The following is a 27,930-nucleotide window of genomic DNA, read 5'->3' on the forward strand; positions in this document are numbered from 1 at the left end:
GTAGGAAACGGAGGCTGTGGGAAGTGATGGACCAGGCGTGAACCAGGCATGGGGGTCTCGCAGCTCAGCACCCTCCCAGCCCCTGGCCCAATTCAGCTCCTTGCATGACCAGCAGACGACCCCGGAAGGTGTTCCTGTGATGGCCAGGGGCCCCCACCCCTGGGGAAGCTGTCCCCTAACACCGCGGAGCTGGCATTCATGGGGGCCCAGGGCCCACCTTCCCCGAGCTTTCATCTTCCCATTTCAGAACCCTGAAGGGGAAGAACGACTCTACAGATGGTCTTAACACCTTGAATCCTCTCCGGAGTCTTTCAAAACTCTCCCTAGAAACATCAGAGCTGGAGGCAGGCCCCCCTCTCATGCTGTGGGGTCCCAGGACCGGAGCGTAGATGGGGACTCCCACACAACAGGAGTACCTACATGAGGATCAGGCTGACAAACTTATGCATTAAGTAGGCTCTGCTTACCTGACAATACAACTTCATAAAGACCTGGCCCTCTTAGATTCCTCAGTCTCCCACGGCCCCACAGGGAGAGCAGTCCCCAGCCCAGCCCCGCCCCAGCCCACCTCACACCAGGATGTGTGTGCATGTGGAGGCCTAGCCTGTGTGCCCCAGCTCCATCGATGACCCCTGCAGACAGCCTGTCCCCGGCCACCACCTCCCTCACGCTGACGGGTACGTGTGAGCCACACTCAGGAGGACAGGCGTGCAGAGAGGGCCATGCAGCCCTGCAAACAGGCTCAGGACCACTCAGGTGGGGAGTGGGGTGTCCTGGTACCTGCAGCCTTGTGGGGAGGCTCACAGCCAGAGGAAGGCCAGAACAGTGCCCCCCAAGCACTGGGACCCAGGACGTGGCCCCTCCTGGCCAGCTCCGAGGGCAGTATTGGATCTGCATTATTTCCTACAGGAGATGGTAGAACAAAGTTGGGGCAGGGCTGGCTGAGCAAACTGGGCTGAGTTGGGCTTGGTGACCTGGGACATGAGTGTCCTTCCTTGGACATTAGTTGTCCCTAGGGGAGCAGGACTCCTTCCCATTCTAGAACCCTCTGTGGAGTCTGGGAACCAGACTTGATTTCAGAGCCCTCATCCCATCCAGGAGTCCTAGGACGGCAGCCCAAACCCCCAGGGAAGAGAGAGCCACAGCTGGGAAGTACACGGCCTTTTATTTCTTCATTTCCCATCCCGAGATGCTGGGATGAAGGCGGTGGCTTCACATGGGAAAGACGTGGGCCGTGGAATATCAATCAGCCCAGGACTTGGAATAGAGGCGGAAGGACCCAGACTGACCAACGCGTCCACCTCTGGGGACACCACCCCCGGGGCCCACCCCGCCCACGACAGGCCGGCAGCACAACTGCCAAGCGCCCAGGACACGGGCACGCTGAACAGTCTGAACACACGGGCGGGAGGGTCCGTCCATCTGGGAGCAAACAGGTCCATGAGGTTGCAGTGGGGAAGACGTGTCTCCCAACAACAGCTAAGCCCCACTCAGGGGATACGACGGTGGAAGGCAGCTCAGGGACGCGCAGGACTAGCGATCCTGTAGAAACGGGGCTCAGGCGCGCGCACGCGAGGGCAAAGCCACGCGCCGCGCAGACCGGGAGGGAGGTCCCAGGGCTCCCGGAGTGGCGCCCTGGACAGACGCCGGCGCGGCCCGGACGGGAAAGCCCGACGGCGCGGCTGCTGGCGCACGTCCCGAAGGAGACATGGATGGACACTGGGACGTTCACAGGACGGAGACCGCGCGCGCAGAGCCAGGGGAGGTCAGGACGGCGCCGGGCCGGGAGCCCTGAGAGCGGCCCCTTCTGGAAATGTCCAGAAGAAGGCCGATGCTCTGCGCTCGTCCGCGCGGCGGCAGAGCGCGGGGTGGGCCGCCGTGCCAGTGCTTATTCACATTTGGGGCGCTTGCCTAGGGAACCGCCTCCGCCTGAGGCTGCGGCCAGCTCAGGGGCGGGGTGGGGGGGCGCGGGGAATCTCTCAGCGGGCCAAGATCTGGGGCCACCTCCAGAGAACCCGTCTCCCTACCCGGTGGTTCCCAGGCCCGGGGAGCCCCCCGCCAGCGGCCGGGGAGATGCCTGCGTTTCCAGAGGTCACAGGGGCGGAGAGGCTGCCCCTCCGGACGCCCCCCGCGGACGGGAGCAAACAGTCCATGTGAGCCTAACAGTGCGGAGCCAAGTCTGCGACGTCGGGAAGGCAAAGCGCCCTGCGGACATGTATATTCGTCCCGCCGCAAGGTCACGCTGGGCGCGGGGTGGAGGCCGGGGGCTTGGGGGTGAAGACAGGGCGCGGGGGTCCTCGGTTCCTCCATTCGGCCTGCGTTACAAGCTTGTCTTAGCAGCGAGAGTTTGCCTTTGTTTCTGTGGCACGAAGGCGGTGGACACTGGACCAGGTCGGGGCGAGGTCAGTCAGTCTGCTGAGAGCGGAAAAGCTGCTGGCGGCGCTGCAGGGCGCCGCCTCCTCCTGGGGGCCCTCAGGTGAAGTAGCGGCAGGGCGTGGAGTCGATGAAGCAGTACGGGGTGCAGCGCAGGTCTCCGTACGACCTGGGGGAGGACACGGGGCAGTGGGCAGGAGGAGCCCGGGACGCAGCCACGTCCTGGGACGCCACTGCAACCTCAGCAAACGGCTGCTCCCCTTGCCAGCTGCCTAAGGGCCTGGGGCAGCCGGGTCCAGGCTTCCGGGGCTTTCCCCTTTGAACACAGCCGAGGGGTCTGGGGGCATGGGCTTGGTGGGTAGCCTTGCCCTGGATGCAGCCTCTTGGAGACAACCGCCCCCTCCTCCAACTCCGTCCTTAGACGGCTCCGCACTATTTCTGAGCTGTCTAGTTTGGCAGCCACTGGCCACAGATCTTGAAACAAAGTTAGTGGGACAGAAGAATTGGATTCTTAACTTTATTTAAACAGCTTACCTGTAACTGGACATGGAACAACAGACTGGTTCCAAATAGGAAAAGGAGTACGTCAAGGCTGTATATTGTCACCCTGCTTATTTAACTTATATGCAGAGTACATCATGAGAAACGCTGGACTGGAAGAAACACAAGCTGGAATCAAGATTGCCTGGAGAAATATCAATAACCTCAGATATGCAGATGACACCACCCTTATGGCAGAAAGTGAAGAAGAACTAATGAGCCTCTTGATGAAAGTGAAAGAGGAGAGTGAAAAATTTGGCTTAAAGCTCAATATTCAGAAAATGAAGATCATGGCATCCAGTCCCATCACTTCATGGGAAATAGACAGAAACAGTGTCAGACTTTATTTTTTGGGCTCCAAAATCACTGCAGATGGTGACTGCAGCCATGAGATTAAAAGACGCTTACTCCTTGGAAGAAAAGTTATGACCAACCTAGATAGTATATTCAAAAGCAGAGAGATTACTTTGCCGACTAAGGTCCGTCTAGTCAAGGCTATGGTTTTTCCAGTGGTCATGTATGGATGTGAGAGTTGGACTGTGAAGAAGGCTGAGTGCCGAAGAATTGATGCGTTTGAACTGTGGTGTTGGAGAAGACTCTTGAGAGTCCCTTGGACTGCAAGGAGATCCAACCAGTCCATTCTGAAGGAGATCAACCCTGGGATTTCTTTGGAAGGAATGATGCTAAAGCTGAAGCTCCAGTACTTTGGCCACCCCATGTGAAGAGTTGACTCACTGGAAAAGACTCTGATGCTGGGAGGGACTGGGGGCAGGAGGAGAAGGGGACGACCGAGGATGAGATGGCTGGATGGCATCACGGACTCGATGGACGTGAGTCTGAGTGAACTCTGGGAGTTGGTGATGGACAGGGAAGCCTGGCGTGCTGCGATTCATGGGGTCGCAAAGAGTCGGACACGACTGAGTGACTGAACTGAACTGAACTGTGCAGCTATTTAAAGACTACAGCTACCAAGTTGCAGAGCACGGCCTACGCCTACACATGCCCCAGTGCTAATTCTGAGTTTCTGTTTTACCTCACACCTACTTTCCCAAGCATGCCCCGAGGCTTCTTGGGATTAAGAGAGTAACTGCAGGGAGCCAGGGTAAGTCCTGGGTTCTGTGCCACTCTGTACCCCAGGTCTGATTACCCACGCCCAGTGGGCTCCACAGGCCTTCAGCCAGTTCAGACCCTTCGCCAACTCTCTGGCAGGGCCTGGCAGGAGCCTCCCTACTTTAGAGAAGGGCGGTGCATGCAGACACACGCAGAGGCGGCAGGGTCTTAGCCCAGCCTGCGGTGCTTGGAATAGGGGTGACAACAAGTCTGAGCCCTTCCCCCCAGTTGGATTTGTTGCTGTGCATTTGGGGGTAGGCATCAGGAGACCCTCCTCCTTGGAGGAGAGGGGCGGGCCTGGGGTCTGTCCCCCAGTCCTCCCCAGGGCTTGGGTCCAATCCCACAGAGGAGGACAGCTGGAGGGAATAAGGGCTGGAGAGGTGGATCCCTGAGGGCCCAGCTGTCCACTTTGGGGCCATGAGAGACGCAGGCCGGGGCCTGGGGGAGCAGCAGCCTCCCTAGCTCTCCCAGAAGCCCCGCAGCCCTGGTCTGGTGAGGTCGGGTGGGGGGCGCCATTCTGCTTGAACAGAACTCAGGAGACCCACCTCGCGGGGCAGAGGCTCCCTGGGTGCGGGAAATGTCCTCGTGGAGGCCAGGACACCGGCATGCTTATCCTGACCCACACGGATGCCCACCGAGGGGGCCTCAGAAACAACTGCTGGGGTGCCGGCAGGAACACTGCGTTCCTGGGGTTCTCTTGGAGGAGCCGAGGTCAGCAAAGTGAGCTACAAATGCTGGCAGGGTCTCTGCGGCACCCGCAGGCCCGTCGGGCAGTTCCAGAGCTTTCAGGGTACAGATGCCTGCCCGGTGCCCTGGGCCCCGCTCCAAGGGCGGGCCCGCTCCTCGGGAGACCAGGCCGGTCCCGGGAGAAGGGGGGACAGAGCTGCTGAGCCCAAGCCACGGGGTGCTTAGAGGTGGTGGCCCCCTGACTCCAGGTGGGGCTGGGTCACATGGCTGTGCTGACACAGCCCCATGATGTGAGCCAGGGCAGCATGACGTGAGCTGGGACTGCATGTGACGTGATCCAGGGCTGCATGTGTTGTGAGCCGGGACAGTGTGACGTGAGCCGGGGCTGCTGTGACGTGAGTTGGGGCTGCATAACATGAGTTGGGGTCAGCATATTAAAAAGCAGAGATATTACTTTGCCAACAAAGGTCCGTCTAGTCAAGGCTATGGTTATTCCAGTGGTCATGTACGGATGTGAGAGTTGGACTGTGAAGAAAGCTAAGCACCAAAGAATTGATGCTTTTGAACCGTGTTGTTGAAGACTCTTGAGAGTCCCTTGGACGGCAAGGAGATCCAACCAGTCCAGCCTAAAGGAGATCAGTCCTGGGATTTCTTTGGAAGGAATGATGCTAAAGCTGAAACTCCAGTACTTTGGCCACCTCATGTGAAGAGCTGACTCATTGGAAAAGACTCTGATGCTGGGAGGGATTGGGGGCAGGAGGAGAAGGGGACAACAGAGGATGAGATGGCTGGATGGCATCACCGACTCAATGGACATGAGTCTGAGTAAACTCTGGGAGTTGGTGATGGACAGGGAGGCCTGGCATGCTGTGATTCATGGGGTTGCAAAGAGTTGGACATGACTGAGCGACTGAACTGAACTGAACGTGAGCTGGGGCTGCATGTGTCGTGAGCCGGGGCAGTGTGACATGAGCTGGGACTGCGTGTGACGTGATCCAGGACTGTGTGTGACGTGAGCCAGGGCGGCATCACCATTCCGCAGTGTCCACAAAGCCCCAGGCACACAGAGCTGCTCAGGAACATATTTGTGAAGGAAAGTGGGGAGCCCGGGAGCGGTCAAGCCCACGAGGCGGTCCCTACCCGGGGAGATAGGTCTCGCAGGTCAGGTGGCCGAAGTCAGCGCCGTCGCAGTCCTCCACGCCCCGGTGCCGGTGGCCATCTCCGCAGTAGGCCCGGCGGCAGCCTGCGGGGACACAAGGGGGACACAGCCCTGAGGGCCGGGGAGGGGGCGGCCGGCAGGACCACGTGGCCGCAAGGGCCCTCCTCTCGCACACGGCCCTTCCACAAGGGTCCAGACCCCAGGCCCGCGGAAGGGGGCGCTGGCCCTGGTGCAGGCCCGCCGCGCATCAGCCGAGAGCCCACCCCAGCCTCCTGTCCTTGTCCCAGCCTGGGGCGTGGATGCTGTCCCCCGTCGCGGGACCACTGCCAGTTCCCACACGGCCAGGGTCGGGAGACCACGGGCCCCGGGCTCAGTGATGGCCTTGGGGTGGGGGTGGAGAGGGGAGCAGCTCTGGTCTGTCTGCAGGGAGCCTCCAGGCGACCCTGTGTCCCCCTGGAAACCAGACCACGTCTTCTGCCAGCTCTGTTCTCGTCCGAGGGGAGGCGCCGAGAGTATGAACCCTCGTCTTTACAAGGGTGTCTGAGCCAACAGGGCTTGAGACCCTTAGGCGGTCCTTCCTGCCGTGTCACCTCCACGAGCGCCCAGGGGCCTGCGGACAGAGCCGTGGAACCCTAGGAGCCCGGAACCGTCAGGGGAAGAGCAGCTTCCCTGGAGAAGCAGCCGCTTTACCCACCGGCCCTATGTGCCCTGCTCCTCCTGCCGAGCTCTTGGCTGGCGAGGGACCCGCGCTGGGCACCTGCGCCTTCCTGGCCCCGAACCGGAGCCCAGGTCCTCACTGCAGGGCCCAAGAAGCCGTGCAAGGAAGGAGAGTCCGGCCCTGAACCCTAACCCTAACACCCAGACCATCCCCGTGACGTCGGCTCACGGGATCTCAAGGCTTCAGCCGTCCATGCCTGTCACACCTAGTTTTCAGGGAAGCCCTCGGTCACCCCACTCACCGCGTAGCCACCCCTCTGAGACGGGGTGACTTGGTGGCTTTCAGAGCTGCCTCCAAACTCTGCCTGGACTCTGAAGCTCATGCTTTCCACCTCACCTCCTGCTCTCATCCCTTGACTTTTAAAAGAAAAGGGAACAGGGACGCTCCGGTGCTGGGCTGCCTGCCTGTCCCGGTCACATCTGTGAGCCTGAGGGCTGCTCGGCCGCCCAGTCCCCTAGCGCTCAGCTCCGAGGACTCCGTCTGCTGAGAGGGAGCCCGATTCAGAGTCTCGGCTTCTCCCATCTGCCTCTCAGACCTCTTGCACCACCTTTCTCTCTCGATGAGAATGTGGGTTTTGCTGAGAAGTAGGATTCAGGAAAAAAGGGAGGGCTCTGGGGCTTCTCTGGGGTCCAAACCCTTGACAGCAGCTCCATCACCATCCTTGGACGGTTCGGAGGGTTCACGTCTCGCCTGAGCGAGGACGGTCATCCCCTCTAGCAGCCTAGCGCTGGCTCTGCTGCCGCTAAGTTGCTTCAGTCGTGTCTGACTCTGTGCGACCCCATAGATGGCAGCCCACGAGGCTCCTCTGTCCCTGGGATTCTCCAGGCAAGAACACTGGAGTGAGTTGCCACTTCCTTCTCCAATGCATGAATGTGAAAAGTAAAACTGAAGTCGCTCAGTTGTGTCTGACTCTTAGTGACCCCATGAACTGTAGCCTACCAGGCTCCTCCGCCCATGGGATTTTCCAGGCAAGAGTACTGGAGTGGGTTGCCGTTGCTGGCTCTAGAACCATCCGAAACCAGCGTGGCCGGTGTCCAGGGCCTGGCCTGGTGCCAGCCCCGTGGTGGTGCATGCTGGCTCCCCCGGGGCTGGGCCCCACTCACGGATGCAGCCGTCGCCCGCGTCTGTGTTCCCGTCGTCACACTCCTCCCCCGACTGCAGGACCCCGTCCCCGCAGGAGCCGCGGTGGTCTCCAGGGTAGTCCCGGGGGTGGACAGGTGTCAGCTGGCCAGAGAAACAGCGCAGTTACCAGGGACAGTGTGCCAGGCAGCCGGGGACAGAGGCTCTGGGTGGGCACAGGGCGGTGGGGGCTCCTGTCCCAGAGCCAGAACTCTGTGCTCGGTGGGGAGGCTGGGCCGCGGGGAGCCCCATCTGGAGCCTGGACTCAGAGTGGAGGCTGCAGGTGGGGGCCCTGGGCCCAGAGAGCTCTCAGAGGCTGGGTGAGGGGGGCGCTCAACCCTCCACGGAAAGCCCTGTGCCCGGCCTCCCCTTCCTTCGGAGGTGCGTCCCTCTGTGGAGCGCCACCTTGGGTACCTGGACGGGGAGCCAGCCAAAGCTGTCCTTGAAGTACAGGGACCTCTGGTCTCTGCGGAAGGCGATGGCGTTCTGGGTGTTCAGCCTCTCCAGTTCCTCCTGGTTGTTGACCACAAAGATCTGCCGGAGAACACACTGGTGAGGGTCCCGGAAAACACTTCCCCAAGGAGCAGGGCTTAAAGAGCCAGAGGAGGAAAAACAAGCCCTGTAGGGGGCTGGTGGTCAGTGGGGAGAGTGTTGGTATTTGCGCTACTGTGTCCCTCCTGAAGTGAGGGCTAACGATTCCCACATCCTCCCAACCTGGTTCAGAATGTTTGAGTTTGGAATAGAAATATCCACCAAGGTTTAAGATTTTTAAATCTTCAAAGTGTTACAAAGACTTCAATAAAAAGGTGATGTCATCTAATCAAGTATTTCAACATCTGGAAATGATTCTTAAAATTCTTACACTCAAAGACATTTATGACAATGCTATTATATGAGGGAAAAGCTTGGAGCACTTGATCCATTTCTGAAAATAGGGCTCTGGTTAAATAAATCATAGCACAGCCACATGATGCACGGATTATTATGTATCCATTCGAACGATGAATTTATGTCCAGGGTTTACTTCAAAGTAATCCAAAGGAGAGTGGGCTGTCTACATCAAGTGTAAAGAAGAAAGGAGATGAGCTGGGACTTATCATTGTTGAAATTGGGTAAAGAGGACGTGGGGGTTCATTAAACTATCTCTTCCGCTTTTGTATTTACTTGCAATGTTCCGTAGTGTTTTTCTTAAAAAAAGACAGTCTAGTGGTTAGCACTCAGTGCTTTCACCGTCAGAGCCCAGTTTCAACCCCTGGTAAGGGAACTAAAATCCCGCAAGCCGAATGGCATGGCCAAACAAAAAAGACACAGAAAATTCTCCACTGTGGACCCACAACGTTATCTTGGTTTTCTTCTTTTCCAGTTTCCTATAACAACAAGTTTGTGCCCAGTGTAACGGAGAAATAAATTTTGCTAAAAGGTTTTTACAAACCCCAGGGGGTCATCAATCACGTCCTAAGGGGTGAGCACCCCCCAGATTCCTCCCAGAAGAGCCTTACCACAGGAACTCGTGGGGAGCTGGGCCCATACACAGACTCCCCGTAGGAAGGGTTATTCACATTCATGGGGGGTCCACAAAGACATCTTCCTGGGGGCCCAGGAAATCCTCTTTCCCCCTTGGGTCCCATTACAAGTTGTCCTAGAAAGCAACAAACCGCTGTTAACAGAGCAAAGGAAAAGAAAACAGCCCAGGAAGGCATCTGCAAGTTTCACGGCAGAAAGAAGCCTGATGTCCAGTGTTTCAGAGAGGTCTAGAGGAGACAGACTGGCACTTCTGGCCCAAGCTGTGGGTCCCCTAAACACGCTGAGTGCGGCAGCACCTTTGCCAACCCTGCTCCTCCCTTCCCTTTCTCTACAGTTCAGAGACTGGACATTCTTCTCCCCAGACCCCCTTGCCCCTGGAGGTGACCCTGTGCCTCAGTGATGGCCAATGCAAGGTCTATGGCGGGAGAAGGGTGGGCTTCTGGGAAAGTCTCTCCCGCTAAGGGAGAAGCAGGGCTGGATGGGGACATAGCTCCCTCCTTCTTCTTGCCTGGAAGACAGACATGATGGCTGGTGCTGTAGCAGCTGTGCTGCAACCCTGAAGTAAAATAAGCCAGCATACAGGGAAAGCAAGGGCCTGTAGGACCTGGGGCCCTGAGGGGGACACCCAGAGACTGGACCACAGCCAGCCACTGTCTGCCCCTGGACGTCTTTGCTGCAGAAGCAAAACAATCCTCCTTTATGTTTGCGTGCTGCGATTCTTCCGTCGTGTCCAACTCTGCGACCCTTTGGGCTATAGCCCCCCAGGCTCCTCTGTCCATGAGATTCTCCAGGCAAGATTTCTGAAGTGGGTTGCCATGTCCTCCTCCAGGGGACTTTCCCCACGCATGGATGGAACCTGCGTCTCTTATGTCTCCCGCATTGACCAGCGGGTTCTTTACCACTAGCACCACCTAAGAACGTCTTACTGATGAGCATGTTACTGGCTGATAACTTTCATTTTTTTTAATTCATTTTATTTTGTTATTATATATAGGGACTTTACAAAGGAAACTCTGAATGTGGGTTTCTTTGATTTCTTCTAGAAGAAAATGGGATGTTTGAAAATGCTCAGCCTATTTTTTTCTTCCCTGATTCTGAGAAGAGTGTCTGAAAAAAGATACGATGGGAAAATTCACTCTCTGCAAGGTGGGAGACCTGCTAGGGCTGGTAATTCTCACCTTGACTTGTAAAGGCCCTGATGCCCAGACCACACTCCAGACCAATTCCATCAGGACTGCTGAGAAGGGGACTCAGGCAGCTGTGCTTTTCAACGCGCCGCCGGGCTTGGGAAATGGTCTTCGCACAAACCTCCTACAGACTGTCCTCCTCTCCAGCCTCCATCCCCCCTTCACCAGGCACCTCCCTGCTCTCTCCTGACCCGGGTTCAGGAAGCCTTCCTGAACCCTCCTGCTCCGTCCTGCTCACACTGAGGACAGTTCTGTGGTTCCCCACGCTCTGTCTTACTGGCACGTGTCTGTGATTCTGTTCCCCGTGAGATCATCAGGCCGGCTGCGTCTCCTGGAGGAGGGGACGCTCACCTCCACGAGGGCAGGCGGACGCCTGTTTTCACTCACCAGGGCGTGGCACCCAGCAGGGGACACAGTGCATGTCTGATGATTCGGATGAGCGAACCCAGATGAACTAAGCTCTTCAGAAAAGACTAGAGGTCCCACTCTAGTTGGTGGAAAAATGCCAGAGCCAGGGCCATCCAACAGGAAAAGATGGGCACTGAAAACAGAAATGAGTAGATACCCCTCCTTCTGGGAAGTTAAGCAGGGGCTTGGAGATGAGCCAGCTGTTGGTTTCAGGTTGGACAGCTGTGCCCAGGGCAGTCAGCAACTGGGGACACAGTCTGCAGATCCCATGAGGGTGCGGAGAACATGACCCCGGGGGAGAGGGCTGGGTCAGAAGGCCGCAGAGGCAGCTGCAGCGGCAGGAGGAGAGCCCCGCGGGGCCGCCCACACCGAGACTTCCTCAGCCAGTGGATAAGTCGGAATGCTGTCAGCCTTCAGGGAAAGGAGGCCCACCAGCATCTTACACCAAGTTATGGTCATTCGTCCTAACAAGAAATACAGACACAGTCCGGGAGGAATGCCGGTCTCATGTTTGGAGAGAGACTCCACCAGCTCAGGAGTGTCCTGGGGAGTTTGCACCTGGGGCAGCTGAGATGGGAGTGCCCTGTAACCAAGGATGGGAGAGCGTCATGGGGGCCACCTTCCAGCTGCCTGTGCGATCCCAACTTTTCCTCCAGGACCGTGGAGTCTGTCCCATTAATCCAGGGTGAGATTTGAATTCATGTCCACTTAACACTAGGAGACACATGTCCAAGAATTACTGATGTGTGCAGGAAGCTGGCAATCCCCAGGTACCACGCTGATTCCCTTATGCCCTGTCTGGGGCAGGAAGGACTCCGCCAAATCTGTAATTTGGTTATTGCAAATTACATCTTCAAGGCCTTTTGCCACTGTTCCTTCCTCTGGCCCCCAGCCCCTCTTTCTTGGTTACCTTGGGTCGTGATAAGCTCCCGCCTCCTCCTGCTCCCCAGCACCATCCTGCTCCCCAGCACCATCCTGCCCCCCTGGCACTGGGCACCACCAACAGAGGTGGCCTCGAGACAGGTCAACAGGATGTGGCGGGGAGCCTGCTTCCTGCCCCCTCCCCGCCACTTCCTCCCAGCTGTCCAAGGGCATCCATTACATCTGCCCGATTCCTGCCAGGCTGTCCCGAAGGGCACAGCCGCCTGAACTCCCCAGCCTCAGCCTCTTGGAACTTGTTTAGCTGAGCAGCCTCCCCGTCTCCTGGCAACCAGAGGGCCAGCCCTGCCTCTCTGCCTAAGGGGCCTCCCATCCCCATTGGCTGCTGCTGCGGTGGGAGCAAGTCCCAGAGGGGAATCTGGGAGAAGGCAGAGCAGTCCCGGGCCGTCCCATCATCCCTACCCCGCCCTGTCCCTGAAGAGGCTGCACAGCTGTGCGGGAGGGTCTCAGGACCGGGGGTCACAGGCGGACTTCAGACCAGGAGTGGCCACCAGTCCGCTCGGTGACTTCGGGGGATCTCTGAGGCTTGAAGTTCTCATCTACAAAGGGAGGGTGCGATCAGACCAGGGGAGGTTAACCCGGGGCCCTCAGAGAGTGAGAATGTCCCAAGATGGATTTGGGACAAGGCGTCTGGAGCTCTGGGTGTAGGTAGACACATGTTTTTTTCCCGAGAGTGGAACTTTATCAGGCTCTCAAAGGTAGTCTCAGAAATCAGTTTGGAGGCCTGTCCCAACTCCTGATGATGATCCAACTGGTCCCGTGTACAGGGAAGCTCTCTTCTAAATGCCCCCCTCTCCTACTGTCCCCAACCCCCACCCCCCAACCCCCAAAAGACACGTTTCCAAAGAGCAGGATTCTTGCCCCATTTTCTTCAGTCCCCTCACTCTAGGAGGTTCCACAGAGGGAACGTGACTCAAAGGAAGGCACAGGGAAGGGACATCAGTCAAACAGCCCGCCCACATCCTGCTTGGCTGCTGTGCAATGATCCAGGGGCCAGCCTGACAGCTAAAGGGGCCCAGGTGTGTAAGCACCGACGGCGGGTGCAGGTGGGGATGCCAAGCTGACTCACCCAGGGCCCTGCCTTGAGGACCTGCCACCAGGAGGACAAGGAGACACACCTGCAGGAAGCAGTCACCAGTGAGGGGCCGGTGCAGTTGCAGTGGGAACTGCGGCCCAAGGGAAGGAGACGGCCCATCAGGGTCCAGGGAGGGTGCAGAAGAGAGAGCTTGGAAGGAGGGGAGGAGGCGGTGGGGTGGACCCGGGGCTAACAGGAACGCTGCTTCAGGCCAGGTGTGCCCAGAGGGACTGTAGGAATATGCTCCCACTCAACCAGGAGCGGGGTCCTCTGGAGGACAGAGGATGGTGTAGGGGAGGGGGCAGGGAATGGGGCAACACCACAGCGGGCAGACAGAGAAGGTGCTGGAGAGCCAAGGGGAGAATACAGGGCTACACTGGCCCTGCGACAGGGAGGGGCTGCAGTCCAGCCAGAGGCTGACAATCCGGCTGGCTGCCAAGGCAGCGGCTGAGGGTCTCCAAGCCCTGCCCTTCCCACCCCACCCCAGGCTTGACGGGGGAACCGGGATTCAAGTTGGATACACCGTGAGACCCCCGAGGTCTTCATTTGCAGGGATGCCACCCAACCACAGGCCCCCTGGCTATTCCTTAGTTCTGTGAGCTCTTAAATACCCCAGGAAGAAGAGGTGGCAAGAATACACAGAAGAACTATACAACAAGGATCTTCATGACCCAGATAACCACAATGGTCTGATCACTCACCTAGAGCCAGACATCCTGGAGTGTGAAGTCAAGTGGGCCTTGGGAAGTATCACTATGAACAAAGCTAGTGGAGGTGATGGAATTCCAGTTGAGCTATTTCAAATCCTGAAAGATGATGCTGTGAAAGTGCCACACTCAATATGCCAGCAAATTTGGAAAACTCAGCAGTGGCCACAGGACTATTCCAATCTCAAAGAAAGGCAATGCCAAAGAATGTTCAAACTACCACACACTTGCACTCATCTCACACACTGACAAAGTAATGCTCAAAATTCTCCAAGCCAGGCTTCAACAGTACATGAACAGTGAACTTCCAGATGTTCAAGCTGGTTTTAGAAAAGGCAGAGGAACCAGAGATCAAATTGCCAACATCCGCTGGATCATCAAACAAGCAAGAGAGTTCCAGAAAACATCTATTTCTGCTTCATTGACTATGCCAAAGCCTTTGACTATGTAGACCACAACAAACTCTGGAAAATTCTGGAAAAGATGGGAATACCAGACCATCTGACCTGCCTCTTGAGAAATCTGTATGCAGGTCAGGAAGCAACAGTTAGAACTGGACATGGAAAAACAGACTGGTTCCAAATAGGGAAAGGAGTACGACAAGGCAATATATTGTCATCCTGCTTATTTAACTTATATGCAGAGTACACTGGGCTGGAGGAAGCATAAGCTAGAATCAAGATTACTGGGAGAAATATCAATAACCTCAGATATGCAGATGACACCAACCTTATGGCAGAAAGTGAAAAAGAACTAAAGAGCCTCTTGATGAAAGTGAAAGAGGAGAGTAAAAAAGTTGGCTTAAAGCTCAACATTCAGGAAACTAAGATCATGGCATCTGGTCCCATTACTCATGGCAAATAGATGGGGAAACAGTGACAGACTTTATTTTGGGGGGCTCCAAAATCGTTGTAGATGGTGACTGCAGCCCTGAAATTAGAGAACACTTGCTCCTTGGAAGGAAAGTTATGACCAACCTAGACAGAATATTAAAAAGCAGAGACATTACTTTGCTGACAAAAGTCCGTCTAGTCAAAGCTGTGGTTTTTCCAGTGGTCATGTATGGATGTGAGAGTTGGACTATAAAGAAAGCTGAGCGCTGAAGAATTGATGCTTTTGAACTGTGGTGTTGGAGAAGACTGTTGAGAGTCCCTTGGACTGCAAGGAGATCCAACCAGTCCATCCTAAAGGAAACCAGTCCTGGGTGTACATTGGAAGGACTGATGCTGAAGCTCAGACTCCAATACTTTGGCTACTTGATGCAAAGAACTGACTCACTGGAAAAGACCCTGATGCCGGGAAAGACTGAGGGCAGGAGGAGAAGGGGATGACAGAGGATGAGACGGTTGGATGGCATCACTGACTCAATGGACATGGGTTTGGGTGGACTCCAGGAGTTGGTGATGGACAGGGAGGCCTGGTGTGCTGCAGTTCATGGGGTTGCAAAGAGTTGGACACGACTGAGTGACTGAACTGAACTGAACTGAAACACCCCAGGAGCCAAAGCATCCCTTCCAAAGGCAAAACCTGGGCTTCAGACCATGCTGTCAGTCTCTGGGGTTGGCAGCCCAGGGGCGTGGGCTCGAGGGAAGCGTCCTGCCTCAGAACCGAGGAGGGTGTCAGAACCGAGGAGGGAGAGGACTGACGGGAAGAGCTTTCCTCTGGATCATCCAGTCGTCTCAGGGAGACAGTCTGGGCAGGGACGCAGGCTGAGCTGCTGCTTGGCCAGATCCCCTAACAGACAGAAATGGGTGCGGCAGGATGTCGTAGTGACATGCTTGACCGTCCCAATTTTTTCCTTCCCGATTTCAAGGGGGCGGCAAGACTGTGCTTTGTAGCCCTTGCTGAGAAACAGGTCATATTAGAAGACGTTTGTATTCTGTTCTCAAAAGAGGGCAGCGTTGTATGAGGACCAAGAGGAGGAAGGGGCTGGAGGTCAGAAGAGGAGACATCACCCGAGACATGGGAGGACAGGGACCCCAAAGCCTGGAAATAAGGAGACCCCTAATCTCAGGAGGAACGGCTGTGGGGTGCTCCTGGGAAAACTGACCTTTGAAAACCAGGATTCCCAGGTTTGGGGATTGTCTGACACCCGTGCTTGGTATGAAGATAGTGGTCCGCCCTCTGATCACGTGGCCTCGGGCAACTGGTTTCAGAGGTGAATGGGGCCGGTCAAGGGCCAGAAGGACCTCCTGTGATATCCTTTCACCCTAACCCCCCAGGATCTCTGCCCCACTGCTCTGTGACAGCTGAAGAAGTGGAGAGAAGCCCATAACGTGCAAGACTGACTTTCCCCAGCATCCTAGCTTGTTGCCGTCTCAGGGCCAGTTTTCATTTGGTTTCAAGGATCTAACAGAATGACATTTCTTGACCATCCCATGGTGTGGTTGTAAATATTTTCCCATAAACACAGTGGGGAAAAGCGCACTTTGGAATTTTTAAATACCTTCATTTTCTTAAGAATTAGAGTAAAATTTTTGGTTCCTTTTGCATAACTGAAAACAATGGATCTTGCACGGTCAGTAAACAGTATTCATCTACATAAACACAGCACCTAAAGATGCGATGTTAATACAGAGGGTGTGCTGTGTACAAACCAAATAAAAGGCTTAGCTCCTCAAATCAAACAAAGTAAAACCAGGCAGCAGTGTACCTATGGCCTGTTCAAGGGAGACTTTCATTTCTTTGTAATAATTTCTTTCCATATTCAGTGCAAATGTGTAAGGACTCTGTCATAATGCTGTGTAAGATAGGAAAATTTGCCATGTCATCTTTCCTCTGAATTGCTTGGAGCCATGAGATGTTTTTTTATAAAGAGGTGTTCGCTGTTGAAGTAACTAGCTGGTTATTTTTCACTTCATGTATAAATGACATCACCAATGTGATTTTTTTTTTTCTTTTTCTCTCCTCTATTTGTTCTCCAAAATGCTAAATCAAAACCATAACAGTGTTTATCTACCTCGTGTAAAACTCGAATAAGCCAAATGGTGGATAAATTAGAAGTGTATTGAATTGCCGCAGGCATTTCAAGTCCGGCCTCTGTTGGACTCCCTCTGGGAGGCTGGACAGAGGGCGAGACTGTGGACCAGGTGAAGCAGTGAAGTTCTTACCTGCAGAGGGGGGACCTGGGGGGCCTGGGAGACCCGGACGGCCAGGTGGACCAGAAGGCCCGGGTTTGCCTGGGGGGCCTGTCACGCCGCTATCTCCTTTCTGCCCCTGACGGAGAAAAAGGCAGAGCCCGTTATAAGAGCAGGACTTTGAAGACTTTCTTCCCCAGTCAGCTCTCCATTGGCAACCAGCTTGTACTTTGGAGCAAGTGCTGGAGGAAGAATGTACTCCTGGAGGTCACCAAGCTCATAAAAAGCTCAGGGCAAGCAACATTTGAGACAGTGCTGGGTGCAAGTTTATAGATACCCATTTTTTTTTATATTGGGGTATAGTTAATTTACAATATCGTGTTCATTTCCATGGTACATCATAGTGATTCAATTGGTTTTTTAAAAAAGATTATGTTCCATTATAGGCCATCGTAGAATATTGAGTAGAGTTCCCTGTGTTATACACTACATCCTTGTTGCTTATCTGGTTAATGTATAACAGTGTGGGTGTGTTAATCTGCCCCTCTCCCGTCCATCTCCCCCTGGTAACCCTAAATTTGCTTTCTACAGGCATCACACATGGCATGTGACTGCACATGGGAACGATCCAACCCACCCCCGCTCTGGCAGGTGCTCTTTCCGCCACTCATCAGACCATTTCTGTTTTATCACAAGAGCTCTTCCCACCCTGTGGTCCCTTGTGCTTTCAGGATAAAGACACAGCCCCTTCTTTAGCCTCCAGAGCCATGCACGGCTGGACTTTCCAGGCTCGTCCCAGCCTTTTGACATTGTTGGTCTTCAAGAGCACACGCCTTTTATTTGGCTTCTCAAGACTCTTCTCTCTGCCCCAATCTGCTCTCCCCTCCCTTCTGCCTAGATAACTCCCTCCTATCCTTCCACTCCCAGCGAAAACACCACTGAGGCTTCCCTGACCCCTCCTGGCCCAGGCAGTCCTCCCCGGCACAGGCCCTCTGCCTTCACAGCCTTCACCCCTGATCAGAGCTACGGTTGGTCTGTGGTCATTTCATGCATGTCCCTCCAGGAGACAAGCTCCCTGCAGGCTGGAATCTGTCTTGCTCACCTCCCTTTCCCAGATCAAGTGGGGGAGGACGAGAAGCTGAACACAGAGTGGATGTGATTTGTTGGCTCTAGGTCGGGAAATCTGGCTTGTCATCTGGTCCATGAGACCCTGGGTAACTCAGGGCATTGCTCTGTGCCCATTTTCTCGTCTGTGAAAGGCGGCCAGGCAATATACACCTGCATAGGCTTGTCACGAGGCTGGCAAAGATCTCAGAGGTGAAAACGTGGTTTGCATAGAACCAAGGGCTTCATGGGCCAAGCTGATTATCATAGCAGCTAGCTTGGTTTCATCTTTGCCCCACAGTGAGAAAAGTCCTGACTCGTAAAGAGACGTGTACCTGTATCTTTCCATGTGGGATGCACTCTGCTGTCTGCTCTTGGAGGGTTAAGAGCACACATCTCCCCCGGGGGTTCCCTTAGGAAAGACCCCAGAAACCAAGGCTGGCACACCTGCAGAGCTGCCCCCAAGCCATTGGCTGACTGTCCCTGCCTGGGCCCCGACCACAACACTGACTAGAGCTGAACAGTTTGGATGGGTCCTCTTCACACAGGTGTGCCGGGGCTGCCTCGCCCACCTGCTGAAATGTAAATCTTTCCAAGCCTGAGGGGCAGGCCGGCCGAGCATGCCTTTCAACCACCCTGTGACGTGTGACCTGCCCACGTGGCCCTGGGGGCTCTCTCAGCAGTGTGCAAGGAGTTCTTAAATCCTCCATGTGGGATGGCAAGGTCAGAGTTTGTCTCCAACTCCATCCCAAGGGAGGGAGTCTTAAGCCTTGCCCGAGCCTTAGCAATCTGCGAGGCCACTAAGACAGTTCCCCTCACAGAAGACACAGGAAGTCACACCGTCTTAATATAGCCGCAGCGAAGGCTTGTTTATCTAACAGCCGCATCAGCTGGCTCTGAGCACAGGAAGTGACACAGCTCGAAGAAGCTGGAAACCCTCCTCGTCCTGACCTCAGCGGTAACAGAATGTGCTGCTTATCGGTCATCTGCTTGGATCAGCCTCGCCTCTGTGAGCAGGACACACTGAGCAGTGCTTTCCAGGAAAACACTCCTTGTTGCGTTGGTGCACAAAGTCTGGGGATTCCCATCCAGGAGGCCGCCGTGCCTCTGGGATGGAAGCCGTGTGTGGTACACTCGTGTGGTTTTCCTGGGCCTGCCCAAGGTCAGCCTGGAAGCAGGAGGCTGAGGGGAAGGTGTGATGTGGGGAGACTGGTCTCAGGTTGCCGGCTCCTGTCCCTGCTGGGGAGCTGGCTTGGCTAGGGGCTCCCGGGTAGTCATGCCGCTTCCCTGGTCCCTGGTTTCCGGTGACTACATGCAAGAGAATTGGGTTGGTGGGCTCTTCAGTCCTTCTGGATCTGAATTTCGTGCTCCTGGAGCCACTTCTGGATTTCTGATTCCAGGATCTGGGTTGTTTAACCTCCAGAGACTCTAAGCACCACGGCTCAACAAACACCCTATGTATAAGACTCTAATAGGCAAATAATTCATGACAAAAAGAAACCATTACATCCATCCCCCAAGGCCAGGCAGGCAGGCTGGGGTCGAAGTGGCACTCAGGTGTCTATAAAGTCTTGAAGGAAGATGAGTCCATATTCCTAACTGAGCTCCCAGATGTGGTTCTGGTGTCGTCTTTAAGATGGCTCCAACACAATCATTCTCAACAGGGTCAAGAAATAGACTTCTTGGCTTCTGCTCTGACCCGGACCAGACAAACACTATCCAAAGAAAGATGCAGATGACGGAAGCCAAGCGGCTTCTTGAATCCCAAGCATAGCACATTCTGGATGGAACATGGCCGTAGGGGAGAAAATGCTTTCTTTTTAAAAAGGATTTTTCCCTTGTCTTTCTTTTTCTGAGCCTAGTTTTTAGGAAACTGTTATCTGTGGCCTCATGGCAAAGCCACGCCATGCTACCCATGGTAAAGCTTTAGAAACTGACCTAGAACTGTGTGACTTCAAAAGGCACCATGGATGCACTTCCCTAGTGGCTCGGAGGCACTCAGGGGGCACAAGTGTGACGTCTGGTCCAGGAAGATCCCCTATGCCGCCAGACAAGCAAGCGCATGTGCCACAGCTTCTGAGCCCGTGCATCAAAACTACTGAAGCCTGCGCGCCTAAAGCTCTGCAGCAGGATAAAGCACTGCCATGAGAAGCCCGCACACACCGTAACAGACAGCTCTCACCACAGCTGGAGAGAGCCTGCACACAGCCACAGAGACCCAGCGCAACCGAAACAAACGAAAGTCATCGTGGAAGCTGATTCAGCAGGTTGGACTCTAGGTCATTCCTAAGGTCACTTTGAAAAGACCGTGGTTCTGAGTTCTGATGCGCACGAGACTCATGTGGACCTTTAGAAGCAACAACCCACCCTGAAGCCTCGGTTGTATATCAGAGTCTTTGGGAGGTAAGGGCTTGGTGGGGAGGAGGAGAGACACATGTGGAAGACCACCACTGCACCCGGGGGGAGGGCGTCTGTATTGAATCAGCCCCCAGGCGATTCCGATGTAAGCTAGAGTCTGAGAACCATGGATTTAGCCTAAGGAAAGAATGGGAACGTGCCCCTACGTGTTCACTCCTCAGCATTATCCATAATCCGGTTAGTCTTCTCTTGTCCGAGCAATCTTCTGGTCCCTCATTTACTAAAATCTGATGCAGAGGTTTTAAAAGAAATGTTTTAAAATACTTAATGAATGAAGTAACAAGTGAAAATGCACATGTTGTGATTTTTAATTAAAATTTAGGATAAATATAAAGGTATATTGGCCGTAAAAGGAACAAATGGCTAGAGATTCCACAGGAAGGAAGACTACCAGCGTGGTAACAGGGTTATGCCTGGATGTTAGGTGCTTAGATGCTCTCCTTCCTAGTTTTCTGAACTTCCCGTTTTCCACGATGCTCATATATTACATGTATAATGGGAAAGGAGGTAAAAAGCCAACAGAGTGGAACCAAAAGAGTAAGGGACACATGTCTCATTCAAAGCGGTGAGGTTCTCCGAGGCCCTGGGGACGGCTCACTATCACATGGTTTTGACCCAAGAGCCTGCTGACCAGGGGAAGGAAAACGTTCCCTAAGCCCTGGATAGTGGCAATAAAGAGGGTCATTTACAAATGGTCCTGAGGGAGGAGAAATGCCCTGCTGTTGAGACCTAGAAGACCCTTGAACAGCCGGAAATATCTGGGCTGATTCCAGAAGTCCATCTGTGTCTGGGACACTGAGGCAAAAAGCAGGTTTTTGTGGGGTCAGTGGTCTTGGTGGAGACAGACCTGTTCTTGTGAACTGAAGGCCCACTCCTAGCTTCAGCACTGGACACAGCTAATTTTGAGCATTCCACCCCATCCCCCTCAAACTCAGCTCACCTAGGGAGCCCAGGTGCCCTGCCCCCCAGCCCAGAGGGTGCTGGAGACCAGACTGCGTGCCCAGAAGGTCCCTAACCCACTCTGCCCCCCACACCCCCACCCCAGATCCGGTTAGCCCTGGGATCCATACCTGCTTGCCTCGTTTCCCTGGTCTGCCTGTGGGCCCCCGGTGGCCGGCGAGCCCAGGCTCGCCCTTCGGCCCCATTTCTCCCTGGAAAGAAGAAAGAGAAGCAAGAGAGGGGTGGGGCTCGAGGCTCTGGCAGAGCTCCAGGTCAATCCACCCCCTGCACGGGCCATCTCCTCTGTCACTCTATTCTAGGCAGGCTGCTTCAGGAGTTTGGGGGAGCGATAGGGGATAGGGTCGTGTGAGAGGGAAAGAGGTTCTTTGAGGAAGAGGAAGGGAAGGAGCAGGTTACCCAGGTGAGGTTGTCATCTGAGAGACTCGGAGGCTGGGCAGCACACGGTTTGGTTCCCAAGTCCCCAGCCCCCAAGCAGCCAGAGTGGGAGGTACCTGCGTTTGAGTCCCCTGTGTCTGTGCCTGGGACGTGATCGGGGAAAATGCTCTTTCTTAGTTGAAATTTTATGTTGTGTTTTTAGCATAAATTCAAATCTCTGGGGTTTTTGAATAACTGGACGCAGTTCTGACAGCTGTCGTCTTTGGGAAGCTTCTGCCATGTTAGCTACATCCCCGTGCTGTGCGTGCTTAGTCGCTCAGTCATGTCCGACTCTTTGTGACCACATGGACTATAGCCCACCAGGCTCTTCTCTACATGGGATTCTCCAGCCAAGAATACTGGAATGGGTAGCCCCTAACCCTAACCCTAATCCCACTCCAATACTTTGGCTACCTGATGCTAAGAACTGACTCATTGGAAAAGACCCTGATGCCGGGAAAGATTGAAGGCGAGAAGAGAAGGGGATGACAGAGGATGAGATGGTTGGATGGCATCACCGACTCAATGGACACGAGTTTGGGTACACTCTGGTAGTTGGTGATGGACAGGGAGGCCTGGAGTGCTGCAGTTCATGGGGTCGCAGAGTTGGACATGACTGAGAGACTGAACTGAACTGAACTGAACTGAGCCATTGCCTTTTCCAATATACATTCTTATTCTTCAGCAAAAATCTGGTTGGCATTCCACCTCACTTCCATTTGATTCAGAGGGAAACACTTTGTGGGACAGATGTTCCAGACACGTGTTCAGATTCTTAATACAATTATTATAAACGGCATGGAAAGCAACCTAAGCCATGTGTGTGTGCCAGGTCTCATCAGTCATGTCCAACTCTGTGTGACCCCATGGACTGTAGCCCACCAGGCTCCCCTGTCCATGGTTCTCCAGGCAAGAATAGTGGAGTGGGTAGCTGTTCCCTTCTCCTGAATGTAAGCCATATTCCCAATTAAAAAGCAAATGCACCAACTGCAGAATTCCAGAGTTTAAGGTCAGCCTTTTGTAGAACTGGTCTCTGCATCTCAGGCCATCCCCTCCTTCCCTGTGTTCTTCTAGGATTCCAGGCCCACCTGTGGCTTCTTTGGCTCATGAACCCACAGGGCAGCCTTCTTACCTCCAGGAACCCCTGCATACCCCAGAAGGTACCACACAAACTAAGTTTCGCACCAGCAGCCATGAAAATTTCTGCTCGGCAGCAGCCAGTGCCTGTGAAGAGCTTCCCTAACCACTTAGACGATAATAAACACCCAGACAACTTCTCCCAGGGATGCCAGAGGTACAACACAATGGAAAATTCCAGGGAACACCAATTCACAGTGAGGATCAAGCATAGAGCTCTGAAATTACCTGCTGGTTCAGCCAGTGTAATGCATTTGTCAAGCTACCAATATCCTGCTTCACCAAGAACTGTCCTTAAACCTATGATTTCTTTCCCATCTGTCATGCTCTTCAGCCTGCATGGATAGGGTGGATTCTCTGCGACTATGGAGATGTTTGCACAATTTTCTTTGGCTGTTTAGAGGAGGCTGAGAGATGCCTTGCTTGTCTGGGAGAAAACAGTAGCATAAACAGCATAATTTTTTGGAAAAGATTGTCTGAAGGAAGTGTGGTCCTTCTCCTCACCAGTTGGAAGCAGCCAGTAATATCTTGATTTAATTTCTCTCTGAAGACCTAATTATGGTCATCACATTACCTCTGTCTTAAACAGGCTGCATGGGAGGCAGGGAGAACTCGCTATGGAAAGTCTAGCAAATGGAACAGAAAACAGAGAAGCTGTCATATTTAATTTTACAGGAGTGTATTGCTCTCTGATACACAGAATGAAAACCTAGACTAAGTATTTTAAAATAAAATTGTTTTTCTCTGTAACATTCCCTTTCATTTGCTTATATAATTAATCTCTTTTCAACCCAACACTCTATGTAGGTAGCAGAAACAGAGCTTTTGACAGCTTTGGGCAGTGATAAATGATAATAGCTTCAGATGATTGAAATAATTTGAATATAATCTACCAATGGGAGAAAGATATAATTTGTTCTTTCAAGCAAGGAAAATAAAATTTTAAGCTGAACTTGAAAACAATTTAGAATTCTAAGAAAGCATCCCACTTGCCTGTTGGAGGAATATCATGCCCTGAGGCTTAGACAAAAATAAGTTTCCAATGTTAATGCCTTAACAACATGCCGAGGACCCACCATTGCAACGGTGATTGTCCTAAGTGGTCGTCTAAGCACCCTTTCTCTTTATTGTCTGACACTCCCCTCGCCTTCACACCTGAGTTCTTTTCCCCAGACCCTAACCTTAAATATAAGTTAAAAAAAACCTGTCAGTCAGTTGCCACTTTCACAGTCTTTAGTATATCTGACACCACTCTGTTATTCAATGAATACTTTTTCTTTAAGTCAACCAAATAAACTCTTTTCTATTAAGCCTTGTCCTAGCAAGATATCCATGAAACCCTACTAAGTACTTAAATAAATATTACATTTAACTGTCAAATAAAAAACATGTTCGCTGTCTCCTGCTAAAACAACTCTGCATTCCTCTGGCAGTGCCTGTCCCCTTCTGAAGGAGTGCTGAGCTGGGTGCCATCAGAAGTGGCCTTGAACCCTCATCAGGGCCCTGGCCGCTGCAGCTCCAATCTGAGTCCCAGGGCCCAAAGCTTTCTGCTTTTGAACCGTCTGATAGCCCCCTGACAGACAGGAGACACAGAGAAGCCATCTCTCTTCTCAGGTGGGGAGTCCCTTCCTCCTCTGAGTCAGAGGGAGGTCTCACCAATACGTTTGGCAACTTGCTCCCCTTTCACACAGGAACTTCCGCAAAGAAACCCACTTATTGGGCCTGATGGATGAAAGGCAGACCTCTTTTTGCTGTGCTTGGAGGATCTAACTTGTTACTGAAGGCTATTTTTACTACTTCTGAGTACTTACTTTCTGCCCCAACATTCCAGGAAATCCTGGGAAACCCTGTGAAGAGAAAAACAAACATAATGACTGCTTCTGAAATGATGCTTGAAAAGGCCAAGGAAGAACTCGGTCAGCCATTTTCAAGATAAGGCCCCAGCAGTCAGCCAGCCAAGCAGTCAGTCATCCAGCTAGTCAGGCATCCAGTCACTCAGTCATTCAGCCAGCCAGCCAGTCAGTCAGCCATTCAATCAATCAGACAAGAATTCATTCATTCAGCCAGTCAGCTAGCCAGTCATCCAGTCCGCCATTCCTTCATTCTTTCAGCCAGTCTGCCATTCATTCACTCAGCCAGTCAGCCAGCCAGCCAGTCATTCAGTCAGTCAGCAGCCAGTGAGTCAGCCAGCCAGCCAGTCATTCAGTCAGTCAACAGCCAGTCAGCCAGCCAGCCAGTCAGTCATCCAGCTAGTCAGGCATCCAGTCACTCAGTCATTCAGCCAGCCAGCCAGTCAGTCAGCCATTCAATCAATCAGACAAGAATTCATTCATTCAGCCAGTCAGCTAGCCAGTCATCCTGTCCGCCATTCCTTCATTCTTTCAGCCAGTCTGCCATTCATTCACTCAGCCAGTCAGCCAGCCAGCCAGTCATTCAGTCAGTCAGCAGCCAGTGAGTCAGCCAGCCAGCCAGTCATTCAGTCAGCAGCCAGTCAGCCAGCCAGTCATTCAGTCAGTCAGCAGCCAGCCAGTCAGTCATTCAGTCAGTCAGCAGCCAGTCAGCCAGCCAGCCAGTCAGTCAGTCAATCATTCAGTCAATAAGCAGCCAGCCAGTCAGTCATTCAGTCAATAAGCACCCAGTCAGTCAGTCAGTCAGTCGATAAGCAGCCAGTCAGTCATTCAGTCAGTCAGCAGCCAGGCAGGCAGTCAGTCAGCCCACAAGATGGGGATTGGTAGGGGATGTCACTTCTGTGGTAGTTTTTCATTTCTATGAAATGCCCATTACCTTCTCTCCTTTGGGACCCAAGTCACCCCTTTCACCTCTGGATCCCTAAGAGGAAACCATAGGAGAGAGTCAATGAGTTGACTCCTAGGGGAAAAACTGGAGCATTCTTAACTGAAAACGCCATAGGTCAGCACCCTTACCTCCCTTAGAAGACTGGGTATGCCCAGGAAAGGCTTTCTTTATGAGATACCTCCTATTTGGACCCCCCAAAACTGCTTACATTAATAAAAGACACTCCACAGAAAATTCTGGGTCCTAGATTTTCTCCTATCTTCTAGGAAATTTGTCCTCAGGGTGTGGCTGGATTTTTCACTCCATTTTTGACAGACAGTGAGGCTGTGTGGTAGAAGCGTGGCCTAAGTCACGCATCTACCATCTTCGCCCAGCTCCCCCTGCCAGGTGTGTTCCTGCTGCAGCTGGCACAACCTCCAGCCCCTACCTGCTCCACGTGGGGAGCTTCCACCTCCACTGGGAGCACCTCCCTAACCCACCCGTCCTGGCTCGGGGGCCCTCACTTCTGTCTCATGGCCCACTGACAAAGGACAGGATAACATCAAGAGGTGCCAGCTGCAGCCACTGACTAAAGAGACCCCTGGGCCCCTGCTCTGCACATCACAGACCCCAGACTCGGCTCCGAGAAGCCATAGAGACAAGCACGAACCTTTTCCCCTCTGGATCCAGGGTAGCCCTAAAAGAAAGCAAAAGGCGCATTGACAGTCAGCCCTGTAGGACCTCCAGGTCTGGTGTAAGAGTGGAAGGAACCCCTGGATGGGGTGGTGGGATATGTCTCCACACTGGGTTGCACATTCTAGGGCAAGGGTCAGGGGAGGGTTGCAGCAGTGAGTATAAAGATGACCCTGAGGGTTGTGTTTATACCAGGCCTAAAAAGAGCATTGCTTTCCTTAACCCCCATCCCCAAAGGCCCAAACAAAAGGCTTCCATCTGCTTTGTTGCCCAGAGGCTTGACCTCATTGTCCAAGAGAACAGCAGGAATGGCCTCCCTCTGCCCCGTGTTCCGGAGCATTCCCTCCTCACCCCCGCCAGGGCTAGTAAAGATAAGCACAGCCTGACACCAGCCTCTCCCACATCTGTGATAATCCCCAGCCCAGGATGGCAGTCACCCAGTCCCCACTTTATAGACACCAGCTGCTCCAGAGCCTTAATCAGAAGACCTGGAACCATCTATCTGGACCAACACACTGACCTTGGAGCCCATTGGTCCTCTTGACCCTGGCAAGCCCATCAGACCCAGGTCACCTTTTTCACCCTGTGGGAATCACAAGAAGAGGGGGGAAAAAAAGACCTCCAGTGACATTTCCTAGAGAAACTGAACCAGGAGAGCCATAGGCAAGATCAGGATGGAGCTGGGGACATCGAGGCTGGCCTGTGAATCTGAGGACCCCAAATGCTCCCTTGTTCACTCCCAGGGGTCCAAGACTCCAGACTCCAGGCTTCATTCTGGTATTTGTCATGAAATGTAGAAGCAAATTGTCCAAGGTAGAGCAGCTCTCCAAACCAAGTGCTCACTCACGTGTTATGAATGAACTGACATTTGATCTTCTCCCAGAGAGGGTTGGGAAAGGGCGGGGAAGAGAGCATGCAGGCACTTGGGTACTCAAAGGACAAGGTAAATGTGCTCCAAAAAGCTACATCTGCTCTGCTGTCTGTATAGGGAGGGCCTTTCAGATGTTTCCGTATACTCTTACCCTAGGTTTGCGGCCAAGCAGAGTGACTGTTAACCTCTGAGTGGAAGCGGGGGATGGGATTCATGGACGGGATCTGTTACCCTTCAGAATGGTTTACAGTTGGAACTTTTAGTACCTGCCATGCTAAAAAACTTTAACCAGCACTAAACAATAGAAATATAAGGTGAGCCACATACTTAATTTAAAATTTTTTAGAAGTCACCTTAAAAGTAGAACTAAATGGATGAGATTAACTTTAAATTTAAACACTAAATTTACTCTAATTAATCTATTAATCACTATTTAATAATCCAATTATTTTAAACACATCATCAATGTAAAAACTATCCATGAGAGTTTTATATTTGATTTTTCACAATAAATATTTGAGGTCTGTTGTGTATTTAACATTTAAATCATACCTCAATTCAGGTGTTAAATTTTCAGCTACAATACTTGATCTGTATTAGATTCCATAAAATTTATAGTTAAAAAAGCAGATTTCAACTCAAGTTGCTCAAAAATACTTAAATGTTTTCAAATAACTGAACTGAGTAAAGATTTTAAAACTCAAATTAATTAAAATTTCAGTTCCTCAGTTGCACTTGACGCATTTCGAGGGCTCAATAGTCACACGTGGCTAGTGGCTGCCATATTGGATGGTTCAGCCTTCTACACAGTGGATTTTTAAGAAAATATCCTTGGAACTTTTCCTAAGATGATTGGGAGCAATTTTTTAGTCTCATAATAAATGCAGCCAATGCGTCAGAACAGATGGTGACATTTCCCTACCCACCCCTGACTT

The 27,930-nt window shown here is 53.0% G+C and overlaps 1 protein-coding gene across 4 annotated transcripts in view; it reads right to left on the reverse strand.

The window, feature by feature from the left end:
• Nucleotides 1-1,146: 1,146 nt before the first annotated feature.
• The window catches only part of COLQ (collagen like tail subunit of asymmetric acetylcholinesterase), a 65,442-nt gene continuing 38,658 nt past the window's right edge, over nucleotides 1,147-27,930 (reverse strand). For 3 of the 4 annotated variants that reach the window (XM_042238606.1, XM_027961886.2, XM_042238596.1), the window contains exons 7-17: nucleotides 26,645-26,707; nucleotides 26,102-26,128; nucleotides 25,441-25,485; nucleotides 24,468-24,503; nucleotides 21,216-21,296; nucleotides 16,657-16,762; nucleotides 9,206-9,345; nucleotides 8,121-8,240; nucleotides 7,691-7,811; nucleotides 5,851-5,953; nucleotides 1,147-2,542 (exon numbers count right to left, since the gene is read on the reverse strand). In XM_042238606.1, the coding sequence (XP_042094540.1) occupies nucleotides 2,473-2,542; nucleotides 5,851-5,953; nucleotides 7,691-7,811; nucleotides 8,121-8,240; nucleotides 9,206-9,345; nucleotides 16,657-16,762; nucleotides 21,216-21,296; nucleotides 24,468-24,503; nucleotides 25,441-25,485; nucleotides 26,102-26,128; nucleotides 26,645-26,707 (912 nt within the window). In that variant the 3' untranslated portion in view covers nucleotides 1,147-2,472. The remainder of the gene's footprint in view (nucleotides 2,543-5,850; nucleotides 5,954-7,690; nucleotides 7,812-8,120; nucleotides 8,241-9,205; nucleotides 9,346-16,656; nucleotides 16,763-21,215; nucleotides 21,297-24,467; nucleotides 24,504-25,440; nucleotides 25,486-26,101; nucleotides 26,129-26,644; nucleotides 26,708-27,930) is intronic. The other variant, XM_060406623.1, reaches the window with a different exon arrangement.

The sequence above is a fragment of the Ovis aries genome, chromosome 1 (genome assembly GCF_016772045.2).
Source record: "Ovis aries strain OAR_USU_Benz2616 breed Rambouillet chromosome 1, ARS-UI_Ramb_v3.0, whole genome shotgun sequence".
In the NCBI taxonomy this organism is placed as follows: Eukaryota; Metazoa; Chordata; class Mammalia; order Artiodactyla; family Bovidae; genus Ovis; species Ovis aries.